The sequence below is a fragment of the Drosophila mauritiana genome, chromosome 3L (assembly GCF_004382145.1).
Source record: "Drosophila mauritiana strain mau12 chromosome 3L, ASM438214v1, whole genome shotgun sequence".
Lineage (NCBI taxonomy): Eukaryota > Metazoa > Arthropoda > Insecta > Diptera > Drosophilidae > Drosophila > Drosophila mauritiana.
This window is the reverse complement of record NC_046669.1, coordinates 9,226,629-9,248,191: the sequence shown is the minus strand read 5'-3', so window position 1 is coordinate 9,248,191 and position 21,563 is coordinate 9,226,629. Positions and strand designations below refer to the sequence as shown.

General features: G+C 41.0%; 3 protein-coding genes across 5 annotated transcripts in view; 1 reads left to right on the top strand and 2 right to left on the bottom strand.

Annotated features, from left to right (window-relative positions):
• LOC117139094 (capon-like protein) overlaps window positions 1-7,297 on the bottom strand; it is a 43,910-nt gene extending 36,613 nt beyond the window's left edge. For 2 of the 3 annotated variants that reach the window (XM_033301221.1, XM_033301219.1), the window contains exons 1-2: window positions 7,060-7,297; window positions 949-1,585 (exon numbers count right to left, since the gene is read on the bottom strand). In XM_033301221.1, coding sequence (XP_033157112.1) covers window positions 949-1,050 — 102 coding nt within the window. In that variant the 5' untranslated portion in view covers window positions 1,051-1,585; window positions 7,060-7,297. The other variant, XM_033301220.1, reaches the window with a different exon arrangement.
• Window positions 7,298-10,507: 3,210 nt separating this feature from the next.
• Window positions 10,508-12,238, top strand: LOC117139241. The gene has a single exon (XM_033301451.1). The coding sequence runs from the start codon at window positions 10,508-10,510 to the stop codon at window positions 12,236-12,238; it is 1,731 nt and encodes a 576-aa protein (XP_033157342.1).
• Window positions 12,239-15,666: 3,428 nt separating this feature from the next.
• On the bottom strand, window positions 15,667-17,335 carry LOC117140646 (odorant receptor 67a). Its single transcript, XM_033303686.1, has 4 exons — window positions 16,256-17,335; window positions 15,997-16,198; window positions 15,786-15,941; window positions 15,667-15,720 (listed from the first exon to the last, which is right to left on the bottom strand). Exons 1-4 carry the CDS (start codon window positions 17,065-17,067, stop codon window positions 15,667-15,669), a joined length of 1,224 nt encoding a protein of 407 aa, XP_033159577.1. The 5' UTR covers window positions 17,068-17,335.
• Between the last annotated feature and the right edge of the window lie 4,228 nt (window positions 17,336-21,563).

Below are 21,563 nucleotides of genomic sequence, written 5' to 3'. Positions count from 1 at the left end.
GAAAAAACGCACACAAAACTAAACAAATGCTCAGAATGCGATGCTGTATAATTGAACACGATACCCAGACAATCGTACACAAATGGAAATTTTGTTTACAATTTTTACCCCCCTATATAGTTTTATATACATATATACATATGTATATATATATGTCAGCATTTATAACAAAAACAAACCAGTGCTGTAATTGTGACAGTTGACTAACTCTTTGCGTGGAAAACTCTTTATTGCCGCTTCCGTCAACCGCAGCAGCATTGAAAAATGCTGAATATAAATTAAACCAACTACACTACAAAAGCAAAATATGGCAAGCAAATTTAATTGCATTTACAAATTGTGTAGAGCAGTTTAATCGCTCAAATGTCACAGTCGTAAAATTGGAAATTCGAGATGTTTGAATGATTTGTTTGAATTGTATCTCTTCGCAAATTTGGAAGACTAATGCAGCGGAGATTCCGATTTACACAATGCAAATTTCACAGAAGAATGTAAAGAATTCTGCGGAAGAAGATCCCAGACAAACAAGCAAATATATATTCAGAAATCTAAAAACATGCAAGTGAATAATATTTAGCCAAAAGTAATTCTACAATAAATAATTTCGAATGAGATACTTTATTTAACTCAAAAAAAATGGCTGGTAAATATTATGAATATTTGGTAAGCAACGAAATAAAACTAAAAATAAATTAAATAAGTAAGTAAATGATAGTAAGCAAGCCCGTTATAAAAAAAATAAAATTTTGTGTGGAAAGTGCTTCAAAAGTTACTGATCTGTTTTAAATTTGTGCGCTTTCCAAGCTGCCAAATAAACTATGCAAATAGTTAATTTATTGAAAAATAAAAACACTCTGAAAGGCAATAGATCTCTTTTTAAAGAAATACTCCCATAGACAAGTAGCCCAACCCAATCCAACCCAAAAATAAATAGATTCCATGACTCACCTTGGCCTGAAATGTGATGCCGTGGAAGAAGGCCTGCTCGGCGTGCAGCGGCACCCGCAGATCCTGGTCATCCTGGACCAGATCGTACGGCGTCGACGGCATTCTCAGATAGTTCAATAGCACCGATTCGGACCACTTGTAGTATCATGAAATGGTTTTCATCTTCCTCGTGCTACGCTTTTGCAGCTGATGGCGCAATTGCCATAAAACGCCACTTGGCCGACGCTTTGGCTGCTGATTTTGGCTGCTTGGATGCTGTTGCTGTTGATGGCCCTGTATCTGAATCTGTGTCGGCTGATTCAGATTCAGATTCAGATTCGGATTCGGATTCTGGTTCGGATTCAGATTCAGATTCGTATGCTGCTGGCTGCTTCCGAGTTGGCTCATGCAAATTGTGGTGGGGCGACGAGCGCTCAGTGATTGATTTGCTATTGCTATGGCTCTGTGCTGTTGGCCAAAACCCTCCGAGTACCCGAACCGCCTCTTGGCCAAGTTGAGCGCTCTTGCTTAATCTCAATTTATGAGCTTGCGGTTACTGTGATGCTGCTGGCAAATTGAATTGCGTCAGTTGGATTCTTTGGCCGTACTGCTGCTTTTACGTTGTATTATGAAATCGCCAGATTCTGCTGCGGTGTATCTGCAAGTGGAAAGAAAACAGATACAATATCCGTGATGAAGAGGTAGAAAAGTAGAAAGGCATTATTGGAGCCCGACTCTGCTGTAATCAAACGACGCCTAATCGCTGTGACTTCGTCTATCCATCGATCTGTCTATTAAAGTGAGTCATTAACTGAATGGTTTGAGTCAGCTTCGGGTTCGCTGGAAAGCAACAGCATGCTAATCACGAGCTTTAATTGACTCACTCACTAGTCGAGCTCGTGGTGCGATGACACCGTTCCGAATTGAATTTTGAATTGGTCTTTCGATTCGCATTGGAACTTGGACGCCAGCCCACCTACCTACATACACGTGTCGCATTCGAGCTTTGAATTCGTAATTTGATTTCTTGCTCAGGAAGTGTCTGCACTTTAATTCAGCTCGGCCGATGAAATACAATATTGCTTCTTTTCACATGGTTATTGTGAGACGCGTCAATACTTTCATAAAGTTCATTCAAACTGACATCTACAGTAATAAGACACTTTGATTAAATTTATTTTTATATTTCCAAAGATTTAACGAGTGTCTATTTTTGGTGGTGTATAACAAAAGGATATTTATAGTAACTTGCTAGATATTAATGTGTTAATACCATAGTTTGCACCTTTCACTATATTAAGTGCCCACTGTAAGCAAACACAGCCAAACTGTAAGCTCAACTAGTGACTTTTTGCTACTTTGGTCTCTTTGTTCGTCTCTTTAAAGTGACGTATGAATTTACAGGGAGTCCGCACTTTAATTAGACATTAAACATTTATATTCACAAATTCGCTGGCATTTTGTTAGTCTTTTTGTTATAGTTTTAAATCAATATTAAACAAAAGCCGGCGGGGTAATTCCGTTTTAATTATTCAGTGTTGTCAGACCAAACATATTAAATTCGGTTGGTTAAATCTTTGTTGAAACTTGATAGTTAAGCTGCTTAATGTGTACTATTTTATTTTGTTTTTATTATGAACTTTAATTTAGCGTTTAACTCTTTTTCTGTACTTTTTCTTATTTCCATTCTTTCACTCTTACAAATGATTTTATAATTAGTTCCATAATTTGGCATTGCAATGACCTCATTAATTTTGCATAGATTTAAATTGTGCTTTTTGGTGATTCAAGTTGTCAAAAATCACAAAAATATTGCTATTTGGAATTATGAATAAAATGGATTAAAGCAATATTTCATTTTTGATACAGATCAACACTTAGTTAAGCTTTATTTGCTCTATAGTCACAGCTTTCATTTTAGTGAGTGTTTAATATTTTCGATTTTCTCATGGCCCGATTGAGCCGCTTAATAAGTTTATAAGCATCAACAAAAGTTTGAACTTAACGTCAACAGCTGGTTAGCATTCCCGTCTCTTTCCCACCTCCTCTCCCTGTCTCTTTCAACCCGCTGTCTTTTGCTCTTTGTGCTGTCTTTGTCTTTTGGAGCCTCCCAGTTGGCGGAGTCAGTTGAAAGCCGGGCCATAGGGTCACGGACGTTTACGCGTGTAAATGACAAGGCAGCCAAAGCGCAGCTCCAATAACAACAAAAAGCATCGGAAACAACTACAAAAAAATTACAACAAAAGTGGCAACAAAAACAAGGGGCCCAGAGATGACTTTAGTTGTTGCCTCGTTTGTTTATCTGGCTCCTTTTTTATTTTTATTTTATTTTTGCAAAGTCTCGAATTGCTTGGCAATGTCTTCTCTCCAGTGAATAAATATGCCGAGCCAACTTTTTAAACCCATGCCCCATCTCTTTCACTTTGCACATTGCCTCTTTGTCTCGCATTAAGTTATCAATTTGGGTGTCGATTGAGTTCAAATTGCCAGCAGCTGATACCGCCGAGACCCACTCCATCCACTCCGATATCGGATTGGATTGGAATCGAATGGAGGGCATTGGGTTGAGGCTGGCCGCCAGTTGACACTTTTCGGGGAGCGACATAAATCAGCTTTGTTTTGAGGTCAGCCTGCATTCAGGCGGGGATTAGGAAGGTGTAGACGCTTGACCCGTGGAGTTTAGCCTAATGGGGCTTCTGTTTGGCAATTGTTTGAGTTCAGATTGTTGATGGCTTGAAAGGTGAATATGTCGAGGAATTTCTATGTTACTTCTAGGAACTTTTTCACCAAGTACATCTGTTGATTTTTTATTTTAAAACAAACTTATTTTTTGTACTCTACGGGCTTACAAGCACTTATCTCAAGTTTATTCAAGTAGAATAGAGCTTTCCAGAAAATTTACAAATTTCCTTTGAAGTTCTTTACCTCCCATTATGTTTCTACTTTTGAAGCCCTTTGCCTTGCTCCATATACTTCCTTGCCTTCCTCCGACCGAAAGTTCAATGTTCGTTCGCCCACAGGCATATATCATCGTGTTAGGAGCCAGATATATGTGTGTACGTAGCTACCTTAGCTCCTCCGCCATTTTGTGGCCAAACACACACAGATACACACTCCTACTTATATAGACAATAAGGTTCAAGTACCTCAAGAAAGCGGGCTGCACATGCGTCGTACTAGACAAAAAGCCAGCCAGCACTTAAGTTGCCCAGCACTTAGCACCCACCTCCGTCAGTGCCACGCCCTGCCGCCCACTGGTGGTGCAAGCAACAAACTCGAACCTCCATGCTACGCACGTCGCTCTTCGGATTCTTCTACCTTCTATCTTCTGGCGAACGAGCAGCTATCGGTTTCGCATTGTTCGACGACTCGTGCTTCTTTGCACTGCACTTGGAAAAACAGGAGGGTGTTTCTTATAAACGCTTAAAATTAAACAAAGTAATTATTCTGCTAGTAAATAGATATGTTTAACCGAAGATCACGGAAATACTTTCTCAACATTTGTTGTCAAGTGCAACAACTTCTGCCAACTCCGATTTGTTCTTGCGCCCGCGCAGCAACAACAAATGCAACTGCAACTGCAACATCTACTGCCACTGCAACTGCAACGCGTCTGCGCAGCCAGCTGAAAATAAAATGGAAAAAAACTCGAATCGGCAGCAAGTGAATGACTTGGCGAGCCCTGAAAGGCGTGCTTCTTGGAAAAGAAGCAATCTAGAGCCGAGAACCGGTTTTGGACTGGGAGTCGTATTCCGATTCGGAGTCAAAGTCTTGGTAACTTACACGCTCACTTCCTTTCCGGTTCTTGCAATATATGTACGAGCTATAAATATATACGTGTGTACAGATATCTGAGCAGATATTGGCCAAAAAGCGAGTGCAAGCGGGATGGCCAGCAAACAAAGCCCCACTGCAGTCAGCTGCAATTTGTGGCCGTTTTTCAAGTTTTGCACTCGAACTTGCAATTACGTAGCAGCGAATGAAGCGAATCGCTTGCCAGCTTTTGTCATGCCCCAAACGAATCGAAAAGAAAAAAAAAATGTAAAAAGATATTTACTGCGCAGTCGCAGCCTCCGCGGTTGCAGTTGCACTTGCCGCAAGCAGTTGTTGCCGAGCGGATTATGCAAGAAAAAACGAAACTGGTCGCGGACTGATTGGTATTTTGAGTATTTTTTTCGGGAAAACTTGAAAGCAAAAATTGCCAAGTTCCCGTGCTGCTGGCTCCCTGTTTGTTATTTTCTTTAATAAACAGATGAACAACGGCAATTAAACAGATACCGATGGCTAAGAAAAGCCAGCTGCGTTGTCTCCGTTTTGGCCAAGAAAGTCCGGCTGCGAAGGCATCAATCTTGTTTTCGATTTCACAGAAACTAACTGCCTGCCGGAGACGGGGCACAAAAAAAGGCAACTTGCTTCGCCTTAGAAACTCGGAAGATGGCCAAAAGATCCCGATCTGCCGACTGGATTGTTCTGTTCTGTGTGTCTCGCCATTGTCGTTTTGGCCACATACATGTACACACATATATTTATGAGGCAGACATCCCAGACATCTGGGGAAGAAGCAGAGAAGTCGGCTGGGCGATGCAAAACTTTTTGCCTGTGTATCTATAAGATACATTTTGTTCAAAGAGCGAATGGACGTGTGTGCGTGTGTGTGTGTGTATGTTTGTTATGCGCCTATAAATAGCAGCAGGCGGCCACTCAGCCAACCCCACCCCCTTCCGCAACGCACCTCAACAAAATTTTTTGGTCTAAACCAAAAAAAAAAAATAAAAAAAAATTCAAACATAAATCTGTTGGGCAAAACAGCGATTGCCAAATCAACTGGGAATGGCGGGGCTAGAATTGAATTTTTACTTTTTTCGGGAAATTCATTCACTTTGGGGATCATTAGCTAAGCGTTTTAAGCCCCAAGATACCATAAAATATAGCTCTAAAGACTTGGACTAACCTTGAAACCGAACTTTGCCACAGTAAGCATATTTTAAACTAAAAGATATTAATGATCAAACAAAGAGAGAAGAGAGCAGACAATCGAAATGTTGGTGGGTCAGTTATCAGCAATTTTGTCATTGCCCCGAAATTTATCGTTTATTATGCGTCTGCCTCGCCGGTTTCCGTGTCAGTATGCATTCGTGTGTATCTTGCAGATGCATTTCACCAGAATCAGAATGCTGCGTTGTAAGCGGCAATCAAACAGTTCTCGTACCAAAAAAAAAAAGAATGTATATAATTTATATGCATATGTATTGCTGTTATTGTTGGGCAATAAATTATAAAAATAATAAACACGCTGGTGGCCGTATTCCGCGTCTCATTTTGGCACACATTCAACTAATATCTCGCCAGATCTGCACTGCAGCCCAAAATGTATCTAGAACGCAAAGCGTCGCGTAATCAGTTTTTTAGCTGCGACCTGCGAAAAATTCTCATCTTCACTAGTTTTTTTCAGAGTCTAAGCGAAAAACTTTCCATTTCTTTGGCGGCGTGGGTGGCTCGAATAGTTCTCGAATGTCATCGGAAAGTGGGGACTCACCGCTACAACTTCTTTTTAATGTTTATTTGGGTATTTAGTTTCACAGATACCACACGCACACACAAGCACACAGTGAACACCTACGGGTATTTAACAGGTCTCGGCTCGTCTTCGGTTCTTTTATATTTTTTCTTAATCCCGCTTGGTGATTTCGAAAATTAACTGCCAATTCTCGGAAGACGAGGCTTTTCTACCTATCCAAAGCTCTCCAGCTGAATGTTAATAAACACAGCGTGGTTTGAGTTTGGTTTTTTCTTTCTATTTTTTTAGTGCGAGAGTTGGCGCCGACTTGTTGCTATGTTTGTTTGTGGAAGATTTTTTTTCTACCACGGGAATGAATATTAAATAACTTTTTTGCCAGTCTGCTGCTTTACACTGTTTATACCCTTTTTATTTTTTTTTTTGCAAATCACCGTTTATTTTATGCTTGCTTACTTTCAAAACGGAAATGGTTAGATTATGATCGGGTAGAACTTCACTTTCGTCACGAACATAAAAAATGCCAGTGCAGAATTGAATTGGGAATGCCGTAAAACCCGTTTTCGAGAATGCAGCGCACGATAAATATGGATATAAGAATACCAATAGCTTAGTACCTTATGTATTTTGGATGGGGGTGGGCTATGTATGTTGTTGAATTTTAAATATTAACGGATATTGACTCGAATTACGTGCGTGTGCAACGACGAAACCGATATGCGACCGTTACTTTTAGATTTTTTCGAAAATACAACCGGTATTCAGAACTTTTCACGCTTTTCGAAGCGACGTCAGACAAACGATGACGTTGCGTATACGTATACGCTGGTGTCTGACCACAAAGAACGCCGAACAACAACTGCGGCAGTTCGGCCGTTTCGTTCAGCAGAAAAGCACTCTGGCGTATACAGGGTGCTCTTCCGGAAAACCAGTTTTCGTCGCTCTCTTAGCCATCGCTCTTAGTTTGCGCTCGGCAATGCTCGCTCTCTGCGGTAACGAAAAGCGAAAGCCGTTGGCCAATCAAATCGACTCAAATACACGTGCTCGCTGATGATTTTCTGCGGAGTGGGCGTAAGGGGCTAGTGAAGTGCGAGGGGGAGCTTGGCCCAGCGTTTTGGCCAAGTTTCTCTGTTTTGGTTTTTGTGCGGCCTGAGTCTGTGGCTCTCTTCCAGTCGCCTTGTGAAGATGTGAAGACAGCCACAGGGTAAACATGGTCAAACATTGTCAAACATTGCCAAGCACACAAGGGCTTTTATTGAGGATTGGGCAAACATGGGAAAAGGATTTAAAATTGAAACACCAACTTTATAAAATTCTAATTGCATTATTGAAATAAGATATTGAAGCAAGCAAACTAGACTAACAAGTAGTTCGCAGTAAGAAATACTACATCTTGTTCATTTAGGCAGATATTTTTAGAAAACAATTTAAAAGAATGATTTTATTTAAATCTTCCTTCTTCCAACGCTAAGTTATTTGCACTGAAACCAAATTTATGTTACGTTATGATTTCTTATTAAAATATAAAATTCAACGTTTATTTTTAATGAAGCATAAATCTTGAAACCTATACTAACCCTTTCTAACTAGAATATCCCAACAAATTGCCATTCCTAGCACAAACGTTTATCAGCAAAGTCCGCCGGGACCCTCTAAATTTTTCCGAATCAAGGTTGACAACTAAATTCTCGGCATACCGAAAGTAACCTAATATATCGGTGGTTTTGGAGACAGCCACAACCTGAGCTTGTTGACAACTCAGTTGGCATATCAGCGAGTATTCACGCATAATTCGTCCTTTTCCAGCGGATCCTGTGCGTGCGGTTGTGCTCGTGTGGGTGCAGAAATTGTATTCATGGGAAAATATGCAAAAGCATGAAGCCGCAATCATATGAAGGACCAAAGCTGAGGAGACCGCAGAAAGGATGACAAACAAGGGCAAACTCGAAAAGGATGCGGCCCGGTTGTCAGGCAAACGACACGGAACGCAGACAGATGAAGCAAGGATACGGATGCCTCCATACTTCTGCCAGTTAGCCGCATTAGATGCCAGGATGTGCCAGGATACGGAATGCGGTCAAGGATTCGAGCGCGACTTGGCCGAGTTGCACAGAGAAAATGCATTCGAACTGGGCAAATATTTGCAGTATTTTAATTACTTTTTTGTCCAGAGTTTCTGCAACAGTGGCACAGGAATAGAGATTGGTAATTAAAACAGGCGAGGAACAAGTTCAAATGGCTGTCGCCGTATTCAGATACCAAAACCCTCAACCCCCCCCCCCCCAATTTCACCACTTTTTTAATTAAAAAAAGCGCACAACTGAAAATGGCGCCCGCAAAACGGCGAACAATTTCACACAGCTTAACGTGGCCAACTTTTGCGGGCTGGCCAAACTTTAAAATGCTCCCGAGTCACAGATCTGTTAAAGCCATTTCCCGAAAGCCGTTCAATCATGGAAAGTTTTCCCCCTGTGGCCTGTGTCAATTTTCACTTAACACATTGTCGAAAAATCTTAAGCAACCCTACTTAGGCAATCCCATCAACAAGGATACGGCTTCGGGTTTCAAGTGGTTACGAATATAAAAAAAAACAAACTTTTCCATTTTCCCGCCCACCTTTTTGGCCAACTTTTCAAGGATGAAGCATCGTGTGAGCAGGTTTAAAGCCAAATCAATTAATAACTTTTCCCAACACACATCTTTTGCCATTCGAGCTGCGCCTAAAAGCACGCTCATTATATTCTGCATAAATTATATTACGATATGGAGGCAAAAGCCATTTGACATAAAAATTTACTGCACATGTTGTGCGATGAACAAGATGAGCAGACAGGAGGCGAACTTGATAAGCTTCAGGATGAAACCAATAAATTTATTGTCGCACAGAGTCCTGGGTTTGGCAGCTGCTTTTTTGGGGGAGGCTCTCGTCCTTTGTGTTAACGCTTCGTTAAGTCTGCGTTAATTTATGTGGGCGTGGCTGCCTGTAGGCCAGAAGCCAAATGACTTTGATAAACCAAATTGTCTAGCGCTAGCCTCCTGGGGAAAAGTTGTAGGCCGTTAAATCCGTCTTAGCCGGAAAAATCAATCAGCAAAGCAAATAAATACAATTAATGTTACATTACGCATACGCCGTGTTGCACGGCTACAGAAATATCCTTGAGTCCTCGGGAAAGGAGGTCGTGTGTTAAAATTTATGCCAAGCAACAATTCATCGCAACTTTATGCATGTCAACGATGACGACTCCGAGGAGCAGGAAATGAAAGGCGCGTCTCGACTTTATGCAAAAGCACGAAATAAGAGCAGACGAGTGAAATATGAATAAAAGAGGGAAAATCAAATATGCACTCGCGTGAAAATTAATGCGACACGCTCCTCAAGCAGCTCGCACTTGACTCGCTCAGCGCATTTCCCACTCCACACTCGCATTTTCCCACATTTAACTTGCTTAATTGAGGGAAAAGTAGGAGCATAATGAAGAAGCTAGCAGGCGGAAGTGGTAAGAACTTGTTGAAAACTTGATGAACAGTTTGGAGTTATGGCTTGTGGCTTGGCTAAAGTTAAAACAATACATAATACAAGCCAAGCAATTAGTAATTTTGCAAGAGGTATCAATCGGCAGAATGCAATAAATATTGTTTGCAAACCGCAACCGGTATCCAAATCAATTGCAAACAAGCTTAATGGAGTCAAAAGGATGAAGGTACATCCGTAAATGCAAATTCACCCGAAAAACAGTGAAGGCAATTTGCCGAGGCAATTAGAAATGTTCAAATATTCCGACCAAGACACAAATCATTGTGAAATATTCAACCGGAGATGGAAATAATTGACGCCCACTCACCCATATTTCCTCTACCCCCGATTTTCCTCAACTTATAATTGAGCCCGTAAGTAGGCACATTTAAGCCGTAAAACTTAATGCTAATGACGCCCATTTTTCAATGCCCTGCAATCCGTAGTCCATTAGCGAGCCCCCAAATCATTTGTAACCTCCGCTAATTAGCGTTTATTTGAGAGATAATGTCCAACCTGCCCGGTTCGCCAGCCAGCCATTTAGCCAGGATATGTGGCCCATACTGGTTCCAGTTTTGCTGCTCTTCAACGAGACAAGTTGGCTCAACCCAATCCTGGCCAGCATCTACGAGGATAGGCATCATGAAACGGTCCTTCTGCTCCAGCACAGCCAGCATGTCGATGCATCTGGCTTGGAGAGATTTCCCTGGCCGGTTTTCAGTTTCAACGAACAGATGGACTTCTATGTGCGGGAAAACTATAACAGTGAAATGCTCGTCCTTATCTGGCAAACCGGAAATTCGGACTGGGACTTGGATTTGTGGCAGGCTCTCGACCGGAGTCTACTGAATATGAGGAAGGTGAGGGTGTTGCTATTGAGGAAATGGGAGAAAATCCCAACGGCTGACGTTGCCGCTGCCGCTGAGCACCTGCTCTTCCTTCACGTCGCCGTAATTGGACAGGGAAATAGGATATATCGACTGCAGCCCTACGCTCCGCAAAGTTGGCTGCAAGTGGATGTCACCGTATCACCCATCTTCATCACGGTTCGAAACTATTTTGGCAGATATATAGTAACTCTGCCGGATCAATTTCCACCTCGTTCGATTGTATATCGCAATCCGAAGACAGGTGAACTACAAATGACGGGCTATGTATACAAATTTCTACTGGAATTTATTCGTATTTACAACTTTACGTTTCGCTGGCAAAGACCCATTGTACAAGGTGAGCGAATGAATCTGATTCTTCTGCGGAATATGACCCTCAACGGCACCATTAACTTGGCTATCAGCCTCTGTGGCTTTGAGGCACCCAGTGAGTTGGGTGTTTTCTCGTATGTATACGATATGGAAGATTGGTACATAATGGTTCCGCGGGCCCAGGAAATTTCCATCGCCGATGTGTATGTGGTGATGGTTGGCGGTAAATTCCTAATAGTTCTGATTATTTTCTACTTCATTTTCACCATTTTGGACACTTGTTTTGGACCTCTATTGCTGAAGGAGCGTGTGGATTGGTCGAATCTGATGCTAAATGAACGTATGATATCGGGAATTATGGGACAGTCATTCAACATGAGGGCGAGGAATACAATTAGTTCAAAGGTCACCAATGCCACACTTTTTCTACTAGGATTGGTTCTGAGTACCCTATATGCGGCCCACCTTAAAACGCTTCTAACCAAACGACCTACATCGCAACAGATCTCCAACTTTAAGCAGCTTCGGGATTCCCCGGTTACCGTGTTCTTTGAAGAAGCCGAACGTTTTTACCTAAAAAACGCATGGGACCGACCCATTCGCTACATCAAGGATCAGTTGCATTTCAGAGAAACCGTGGAATATAATGCACTGAGGAGCGGCTTGAACAGATCGAATGCCTTCTCCGCTTTGACATCCGAATGGCTGATTGTGGCCAAGAGACAGGAGCTCTTCAAGCAACCGATCTTCACGGTTCAGCCGGAGTTACGGGTCATCCAGACCAGTGTCCTACTATCGCTGGTCATGCAGTCGAACTCCATATACGAGGATCATATCAACGATCTGATCCATCGGGTTCAGAGTGCCGGTATCGTGGAATATTGGAAGCAACAAACACTGCGCGAGATGATCACCATGGGCATGATCTCACAAAAGGATCCATTTCCATATGTGGCGTTCCGAGAATTCAAAGTTGGCGACCTACTTTGGATTTGGATCTTGTGGGCCAGTTTTTTGTTCATGTCCTCCGTCATATTTCTGTGTGAACTTTTGGTTAATTGCTTTATAAGCAAACCATAATTAGGAAGTAAACACCCCATTAAAGATTACAATTTATGGCATGCAAACGTTTGATTAATTATAGGTACATGACCTCAAATTAGCCACCTGATTGAACTTTCATTTGTGTGAACTCTAATTGGTTCATTATTCATTTTATGCGCCTATGAATAATCGTTTATGTTTATTAATATAATTTGAAATTAAATAAAATATTGCTAAAAACATATATTATCGGATTATTTGAATTACTTGGGATAATCTGCAATTTAATAGTTTATATTTGTAAGATTTCCAAAGCTTGTTTAAGCATTGGTTTGATATAGCAAGAAATAGGATAGTTAAATACCCCCTTGGCCCGCTGAAACCCCACACCCATGGCCCGCATATTTTCCCAACTAACTAATGGTCTGCAGCACTTTCCCCACGTTGACATAAATCAAACATTTCGTCGGGATTACTTTCAAAAAATGTCACTCCCATGGCTGCCGTTGGCGTTGACGAGGTTTAAGCGTTGGCTTGGTTTTTGTTTTCGACATCGGGCCTCCTCCGTCATTCAATCATCCGGGCGTGGGTTACGGGTAGTACGCCCCCATAATTGACGTTTACGCCGGGCTTATCTTTAAGGGAATACAACCCGGCGAAATGGGGCAGACAAGCTGGATTTTCCGTTTATTGGCGAAGTAACGTGCGCATTATGGATGCCAAACGTGATGTTTATGGTAAAATCAATAGTGCAAGGGCTTTAAGACGAGCATCGTTGGGAAAATTCACAAAATAATGTTGCACCACCATCAAGCTGGCTGGCAGACAATCGAATTATTGATGCACTATAAGCGGCGTAAAATTTTTAATCAAGCCGGACAACAATGTGCCACGTAAACTGATTCCATGCCAACGTTACCCATATCCAGGCCCTTGACTAGTTGGAAATTTGCGCGTAATGCAATATGCAAATTAGCGGCTAGCGGGCATCGGACCACGCCCACAGCCCTCGGGGGCGGTCACTCCCCTAATTGAACCGCATTGCGAGGCTAATTGCAACAACGTCAACAGCGACAACAGTCGAATTTCGAAACACACGCACATTTTGTTGCCGCTCGCAACGCGCTGCGTTCCTTCCTTTGATTTTCGGTGAAAATCGAGGGACACCAGCATTTTGAACATTGCATTTCAAAGTGGGCGCTGTCGAAAATCTGAAAGAGGAAAATTCCATGCAGACAGCTCAGATACGGACTCATTTGTGGGATTTAAATGGGGATTTTTAAACCAAACTACAAACCATTTAATTTATTTATATTTTGTGCTGGAATATATTTGGAATCTTCAATATGGAGTAACTCTATAAAACCAGAATTAAAATGCAAACATCAAATTATAGCCTTAATTTAATAAAATTGTTTCTTTATCCCACGAAACTCCTACTATACCCTTTAGTCCACTTAACCAAAACATTACATTTTAATTAATTATGTACGGCGGAAAAAACAATTGTTAATTGTAATTATTCAAGCCACAAAGTGGCCCAAGCGTTAAATTCATACTGTTTTCATCCGGAAATGTCCAGTGCAGCGCATTAAAGATGTGGAACAGACCACATGCCACATTAATTGAAAGTACCCGGGAAATATTTAAAATAATTTAAATGGATTCATTTAAGTGAAATTCAAGTGTTTATCGCAAGCAATTAAATTACTGAAAAAAAAGTGCACTGAAATATTCCAACATTTTTTAGTTAGTTTGCTTCTCAAGTTTCCTTTTGGCATTCTGTATTGCTCTCAACATTTTTGCTATTCGCATGCGAAATGCTGTCCTAAAAGTTTCCCTACATTGTTGCATTCAAGAGCAACATCTGAATAAATGTTGAATGCCTTCTGCATGGCCAAAGTTGAATGGCTAAACTTTTCCTGAACAGCAGGTGGGCGTGGCAGTCGCCCTCCTTGGTGGCCGTTGATTTGGCATTCGTTTGCATTTGTTTATGCAAATATCGCGTCAGCATCAAAAGAAAAAAAAACGTCAGGCGTCACAAAAATTTGAATTCCAACATAAATTAATGCCGAATACTTTGTGTTTCCATTTAACTTTCGAGGTCTAATTAGTCGTGAATTCTAACGCACACTGTCATTTGCATAAATTTACAAAATATTTTGACGGAAGGATGCTTCTGCGGTCAGTGGGGAAAATTTACGCAACATTCATTTGCATTTGTACTAATTATGAGCTGAAGCAATTAGCAGCTGAAAACTTTTCCGAGGCAGCTGAGCAAAAACAATAAACGGAAAATCAAAACAAGCTTAGAGAAAACACCTTTTTTTGAGGAAGGCGTGGCGGGGAATCCCTCCCAGAAACTGTCAAAAACTCAATCACAAAACTTTCATCTAAGCTGGTTGGAAAAGTTGTTGCTTTTAGTGGGTGGTTCCGATGGGGTATGGGGTATTTTCCCATTATCCATCCCACCTGGGCTGGCATTATTAACAAGTTTTCTATATGCAAATCAGCTACAGAACTTTCTATGAAAGCAAAACAAAGCAAAGGAGTAGACAATGTTTACCCACCCAAGGCCATTGAGTTTTTCCCTTCCGCCTAAAGTTGATTTTCCTCTGGTTGCCAGTTTTCCATCAAAATGCGAAAGTAAGTGAAATTGATGAATGCTCTCCGATGACAATGGAGTGCCTTAGTTGTCAGTCGGTCTAATAAATGGCACAGTCAGAACTGAGTTGGCGACATTTATCTAGCGAGTTCAATAAATTTAAAGCCGTAAAGAAGATACATATTTCTTCATAAGTTCCTGCTACAGTAATCCCCGAGCCGAGCTCATCTTTGTGACCTCTAAAGCTGCCCATTGATTTGTCACTGCCTGGTCTTAAGTCCTGTTCCTGGTCCATCCTCCTTGTCCATAAATCAATCCATGGAGAATTTTGAAAGCATTAAAAGCATTACAAAGAACGCCATTTCGTGGTTGTTGTATTTCTAGCGTGCTGCTGTCGCTGTCATGTCTTTGTCATGTTGAACAAAAGCCGCCATGGCGGCAGCATTACGTATACGCCCTGTGGCCCAAAGCGGAGTGGAGATATAGGGACTCACACATGCAAAGCGACATTTCCAGGCAACCGAATGAATGCGAGAATGAATGACTGAACGAGTGAACGGGAGGGGGAAGTATGTACTATGTGGGAAACCTTGGGCCATCTTTTGTCTGCCCGCTTTTCCGCTTTTCCTCAGGCGGCTGTGCTCTTTTCGCCAGGCACTTGATTGTTTTCCATGTATCTCCTTGATGCCAACCATGTACACTGAGAAGAGCTTCTGGTAACAATCGTTTGTGTTTTTGAAATATTTTTAATGCAATATTGATGGAATTTCTCTCCCTTTTTTTAACTATCATATTTTGGCTAAAAATTGGTTTAATGCTTTATTAATGCATTCTACTTTTTAATGTAACGTGTTTACATTTATTGATACATAGTCTTTAAAGCGCCAAAGAACTTATACGACATGCCAAGAAACTGAAATGCGTCCGAAATATTTAAATATATGCCATTGAATACTAGCTATAATATCGGATACTTACGATGCTCATAGTGGAAAGGGATAAGTCCAAGACGATTGTGGCTTTAAGGCAAACTGGCTTCTGGGCTCGCATAGATATATAGATTAAAATTTTCTTGAATCGTTTGTCGGATCCTAACCAGTCCATATCGTATGCCGCATGGCCAACGTTTTCGCTCTAAAACAAAAGGGGTTAATTATACATATTTATGAAATATATATTCTCAACAGACAGCATCTTTTAACATCTGGCTGAAGGAGCAGAGGAGATAGACCTCAAACAGTACAGAAGTCAGGAGCAGCACCTGCTTGCAAAAATACTCGGGATTGAAATCGAGGGTTAATTGAAATCCCACCAGGCAGACAAGCAGCGCAGAGACAATAAAGTTTAGCAACAAGGGAATACCAAACACCTCATTCATCACATCGGTGAGCCTGAAAGTTAAATACTTTAATTTATGGATAAGGTATATTTTATTATTATCAACCAACCGAAGTATATCAATGTGATTAGCGATTAGAGACTGCAACTTCCTCAGATCCTCATTAACTCCATTGGGTGCGTTAAGGGCTTGAATCTTAAATTCCCTGAGAACCTTGGCCAGTCGTTCGTAGTGCATGATGACCTGCAGGACCACAGCGAAGATCATGAGGTCACCGGCAATGGATCCACATGTAGCAGTATATCCGGCAAACGATTGGTGAAAATAGGTTGGATAAAACAACCAGGAGTCGTGAAATTCCCATGGTTCGAGTTGGTAAAACGGCATAATCTGCTCGGCATCCGGATACTGGAGCACCACACTCTGAATGATGTATACCAACAAGGGAATAAGGATGTGGGCGAAATACGTAATCGTGTAGAGACCACCAAATCCCTTTGTGTACATATGGCTGCGATCCAGATACGACTTCACAGCATATTCCTCCTGATCCTTTGCACTTGATGACGGAAAACAGGTCCTCAATTGCCGAACCAAACTGGTCAACTTTGGCTTTCGATACATCACAGCGCACATCTTTAAAAGTCCTGTGACCACAAAGGACACATAGCTCAATACGATGCAGCTCTCGAGAAAATTTTCATTATCGCGAAAAGTGTTCACCATGAACGCTATTTCAGCAGTAAAGGCCAGCACAGCGTTAACCGCGTTCAATACGAAATATATTTGAAACCAAATAGTTGGTTTTCGGTCAGTTTCATAGGGTGCTATGCCCATGACATTGTAGAAAATTACAGGTAGCCTCAAAAAATCATCGACATCGTAATGCTTTTCTTTTGACTCTTCCGCGACGTTGGCCATTTTACTTAATAGAGTGTTATTTTTAAAAATGTCCACTTATTTTCGATTTGGCTCGTCAACACACTGTTTCCCACAGGTAAACAATTTGGGCTTTTATAGGCCCATAACGGCTTTACAGAAACCGCAAGATTTTCTTGACCCTTAATGACTTACACTGACCCAAATATTGTCAGCTACTAAGTAATATCAGATACTTACAAATAAAAATACAGATACACATATAGAATACATATTATTTATATTATCTTAGAATAATAATTTTTTAAATCGCTTCTTATCGCATTAATATTTATTGCTTACCCACTTTCCTGCTTTGAGGACAAAACACAAGGACTACCATTGTTGGTAGACTGCATCCATTACCTAAATGACCAGGTATTTACCTTTCCCACAACTAACCGCCCACTTCCTAACCCGTATATTTCTATATTAAGAATTTACTAAGGTTTACAAATTGCAATGGCAAATGTGGTTTTCAGGCCTACTCGCAATCGAAGAAGTGCATTAATTAATCTTATTATAGAGCCATATTGATAGTGCACTTTGGCATACATCCTTGAGACTCCTTTGCTCATTTATATGCATTTGTTAGATATTTGCTTAAGAGCGTAACATTATCGTTCCATATCCGTAAGGTCAGCAAATGTCGTTGGCTAAGATTGGATTGCAGGCATGTGGCACACAACATGTACCACAAGGAGGCATCAAGAACGAAATCGAATCCGAAACAGAATCCGAACCGAAACAAGCTTCATTTCGGTTTCATTGGCGGGCAAAACAAGTTTGACAGCTCTAAGGCAACTGGGCAACTGATAGATACAGATGAAGTAAGTTGGGGTTCTCGACTCTGCATCCCGTCGAAGTTCATTGCCATCATCCTATGAAAAGAAAAGAGGAGGGAAACCCGATATATACATATATATTTATATATGGATGTATATAATTGGGAGACGTTGGTGGAGCGTTGAAAGTGAAGATGCAAATTGCTGTCGCTATCAGCGGGCTTGAACTTGCGGAACAAGTTTCGGTTCTATTCAGTCGGATAAAAGTAAAACCTAAAGATACAACTAGATGCGCTGGCCCCACGCCGCCGAACTTTTCACATGCATAAATCGTATGCAGTCGTGCGAATTAAATAAAATGACAGCTGCCATTATCCCCATATCGAACCCACATAAATTGATGCTTGCTGCTGCTGCTGCATCGTCACAAATAAAACATTCATTGGATTGACATTTTAAAATGCTTTCCATGCACACGGGCTGCCATAGAAACGGAGTGGTTGGCAAATGAAAATGGTACCGAAAATGGAAATGGAAAGTGGTCGAAAATATGACAATGGAAAATGTATCTTTGCCATTTGAAATGGCATTGGGTGACCGCTGCCGCGGCGAAATGGCTAGAATGAACTTTATTTAAAACCTTTGTTATACGTTTCCTGGGATTATCAACAGCTAATTAGCCAAATGATGTTTTCAATTCATTTGCGGAAGTGGCGAGTGTTGCTAAATTTGCGAGCCAATTCACCAAATGATTGCATGCCGAACAATTGCATTTTTATATTACTTTTCAGATATACATACTTTTTGTCAGCGCTCAGGAAATTATAGTTGTTTAATCTCTTTTTGCATATTTTTGATTTTCCATGAATCTAGCAACATTATAATGTGAGTAATTTATATTTCATAAACATAGATATTTTTGATGAGTTGAAATTTTAAATTGAGGTGCAGACTCCTCAATTTATTTAATTAGTTTTTATGAGCCTATATAATTAAATTTATTCGTTTTACCCTTTTTTTTTGTCATTTACTTTAGTTTACTTCATCTGTATTATTAGGGAACAATTTTGAATAAATTTATTTGTCTAATTGCTGAAACGTAAGTTATATGTTAACTTAAAATGAGTAAAAGATTTTGTACACTTTAAGAATAGAATCACGATGCTTAGCTTTTGATTAGATTGGCAGCCCTTTCCCAATTTTGCACCACATTAAGCGCTTCATTACGCTCACATTCATCGTCCGACGTGACATTTCAATTGGCCCCAGTTGGGGGCAAAAAGGTGTCCATAAATCCCCAGTGCTTAGAACCAGTCAGATATCGCAGCATCCGCACCTTAAACGCTTAGCTCCCCGAAACTACAATGCGCATTCATATGCGCACTCACATTCACATTCGCATTCACACTCGCATTCAGTGGAAAAGTCGTAATGCATTGCACGTACGGAAACCTCGCCGTAAAATGACGGCGAACTAGCAGCGCTAAAAAGTGTAAGAAAATCAAGCAACCAAATGGCGGGAAATTCGTAGGAATGGTGTGGGATCCAGGATCCTTTTCCCCCATCCTGCGGTGACCTGGCACATTTTGCTACTTAAAGCCACAAAAGCCACACGCACACACAGACACACATCGAAGATGAGGCGACGTCTTTAGCACCGCCATTGTTGTTAATTTTGCAAGGCTGCCAGGCAACTCTGCGCCGGAAACGGAAACTAGAAGCACTTGCCTCGTCCTAGCTAATGTATCCATGTGCGGGCGTGTGCGTGTGTGTGTGTGCGGATGTGGGCACGTTGGTGTGTGAGCATTTACAGTTGAGTTATGGGCGCACATAAATAAAATGTCAGCGACAAAATGGCTGCCAAAGTTTTCTGCGGAAATTACCTGAACTACGTCGTTGACACAAAATTGAGCCAGCAGCACTTTGACTTTTTGCTTGACGTTTTGTCCTGCGTATCTGCGTATCACGTAATTTCGTGCACCTTTCAATTGAATTAAATGCGACCTGAGCCACTGAGCACTGTGTTTTGGGTTTTGAGTTTGATGAAGCGCTAAGCCTCCCGGAATTCCACAGTACCCATTTTATCCGACAACGAGCAGACAACAACATGGTGTAAGTCCATTAGGCCTGTCAAAATCAGGTTAAAAAAGGCTTAAACAAAGGTCGCAACCGCAGGCAACAAAAAAAGGGTTCACTCTCATTCGAAACTTATCTATAAAATATTTACATTTTATTGCCAGTTTTTGAGTGTCTCTCTGGCTATATTTAAATTTTACATTAATCCCTTACTGGGGGGTTGGAATATTTAACCTACCCCAATTTGTATCACTTTCAGACCCTTTTTTTCATAAGGACGAAAATTGATTTCTGGCTTTTGTGTGTGGTAAATTTGCTTTTGATTTGAATGAAAATGCAAATGTCTAGACAAAGTCGCTGGTCTTGAACAAATATTTTTACTAAAAGGGTATTTTAAAGCAGCTTTAGGCACTCATCCGAAAGACTAGCCTCTTGGAAAAATGTAATGCAATTGTTTGGCCATTGTTTTACGCTGCACTAACCAGGCCAACGAAAACAAAAAAAAAGGCCAAGAAATATATGGAGACCGTGCAACATTCTTTGATATTTATTTGCTTTCTTTTTGCCCACTTTGCCATTTTCAATTTACGTTTACAATAATTCAGCAAAACGTTCAAATGGCGTGCAATAAATTCGCAACAACACGAAATGCGAAGGGAATTGCGAGAAGGATTTCTACCCACACACATACAATATTTATACATAAAATGTAAACTTTTCCAGTTTCACTTTATTTTATTTGCACTTTATTGCACACAATGGCAATTTATGTTGCGCCATTCTCAACTCGAGCGTATAAAGTATATGTATAAAACGTGGGTTGCCAAACTTCGGGGGTCATATGCTGGTCAGTGTAAAACAAATGCTGACAAGTGCAATTATCCCGGTCGGAGTTCGGTGTTCCGGACAAGTTCTGCCCTCATAATGAATGTAATGCCAGCAAATGGCAGTGTAAGTGCGGTATATTCCACTCCGGAATCGGAGTGTTTCAGCTTGCCAACTGGTCGGTGGTTTTCGCTGGTATTACTACTCGTAGGTGGTAAGCGTTTCTGATTCCAGCTGAAAGCAGTGTCGAAAACTGGCTAAAAATTAATACCATAAAACAAAAAAAGAACAGCCTACACTTTGCGATTTAACTCTAGAATAATATTTGCTTTCAAAGAAGTTCCTAGTTTACTTTTAAGACGTGCAAAATGCTGACAAGCTCGCTTTAGTGGCATTATGCCACCTTGCCACCTGTCACTCCCTAACACACCTAGTCTTAGCAACACCCACTAGTTGACAGGCAATACTTAGATGTTGGCATCCATAAAAGTTGGCTTCCGTTTTAGCGCCTGTCCTTAATGAATTTATGTCACCGGCACTTCATTTAAATGGCCAAACAAAAAGAAAACATAGCGAAAGTAGAATAAACTCCAGTCCAATATTGCGAGCGTTGCATGCCGCAATCCGGCAAGTTTGCGTCTTGTGCCTGACATTAAATTAATTTGTTGCCTACAAGTTTGCCAGCAGCAAATAGTGCCCATGGGTGGCCTTGCTCCATCTCAGTGGAGCTATATGGCTCCGGATCGGACTCCAGTTTCCGTGGCTCCCGGAAAACTTGTTAAAGACGAAAGTAACAAGAAAAGTTTTAAATCA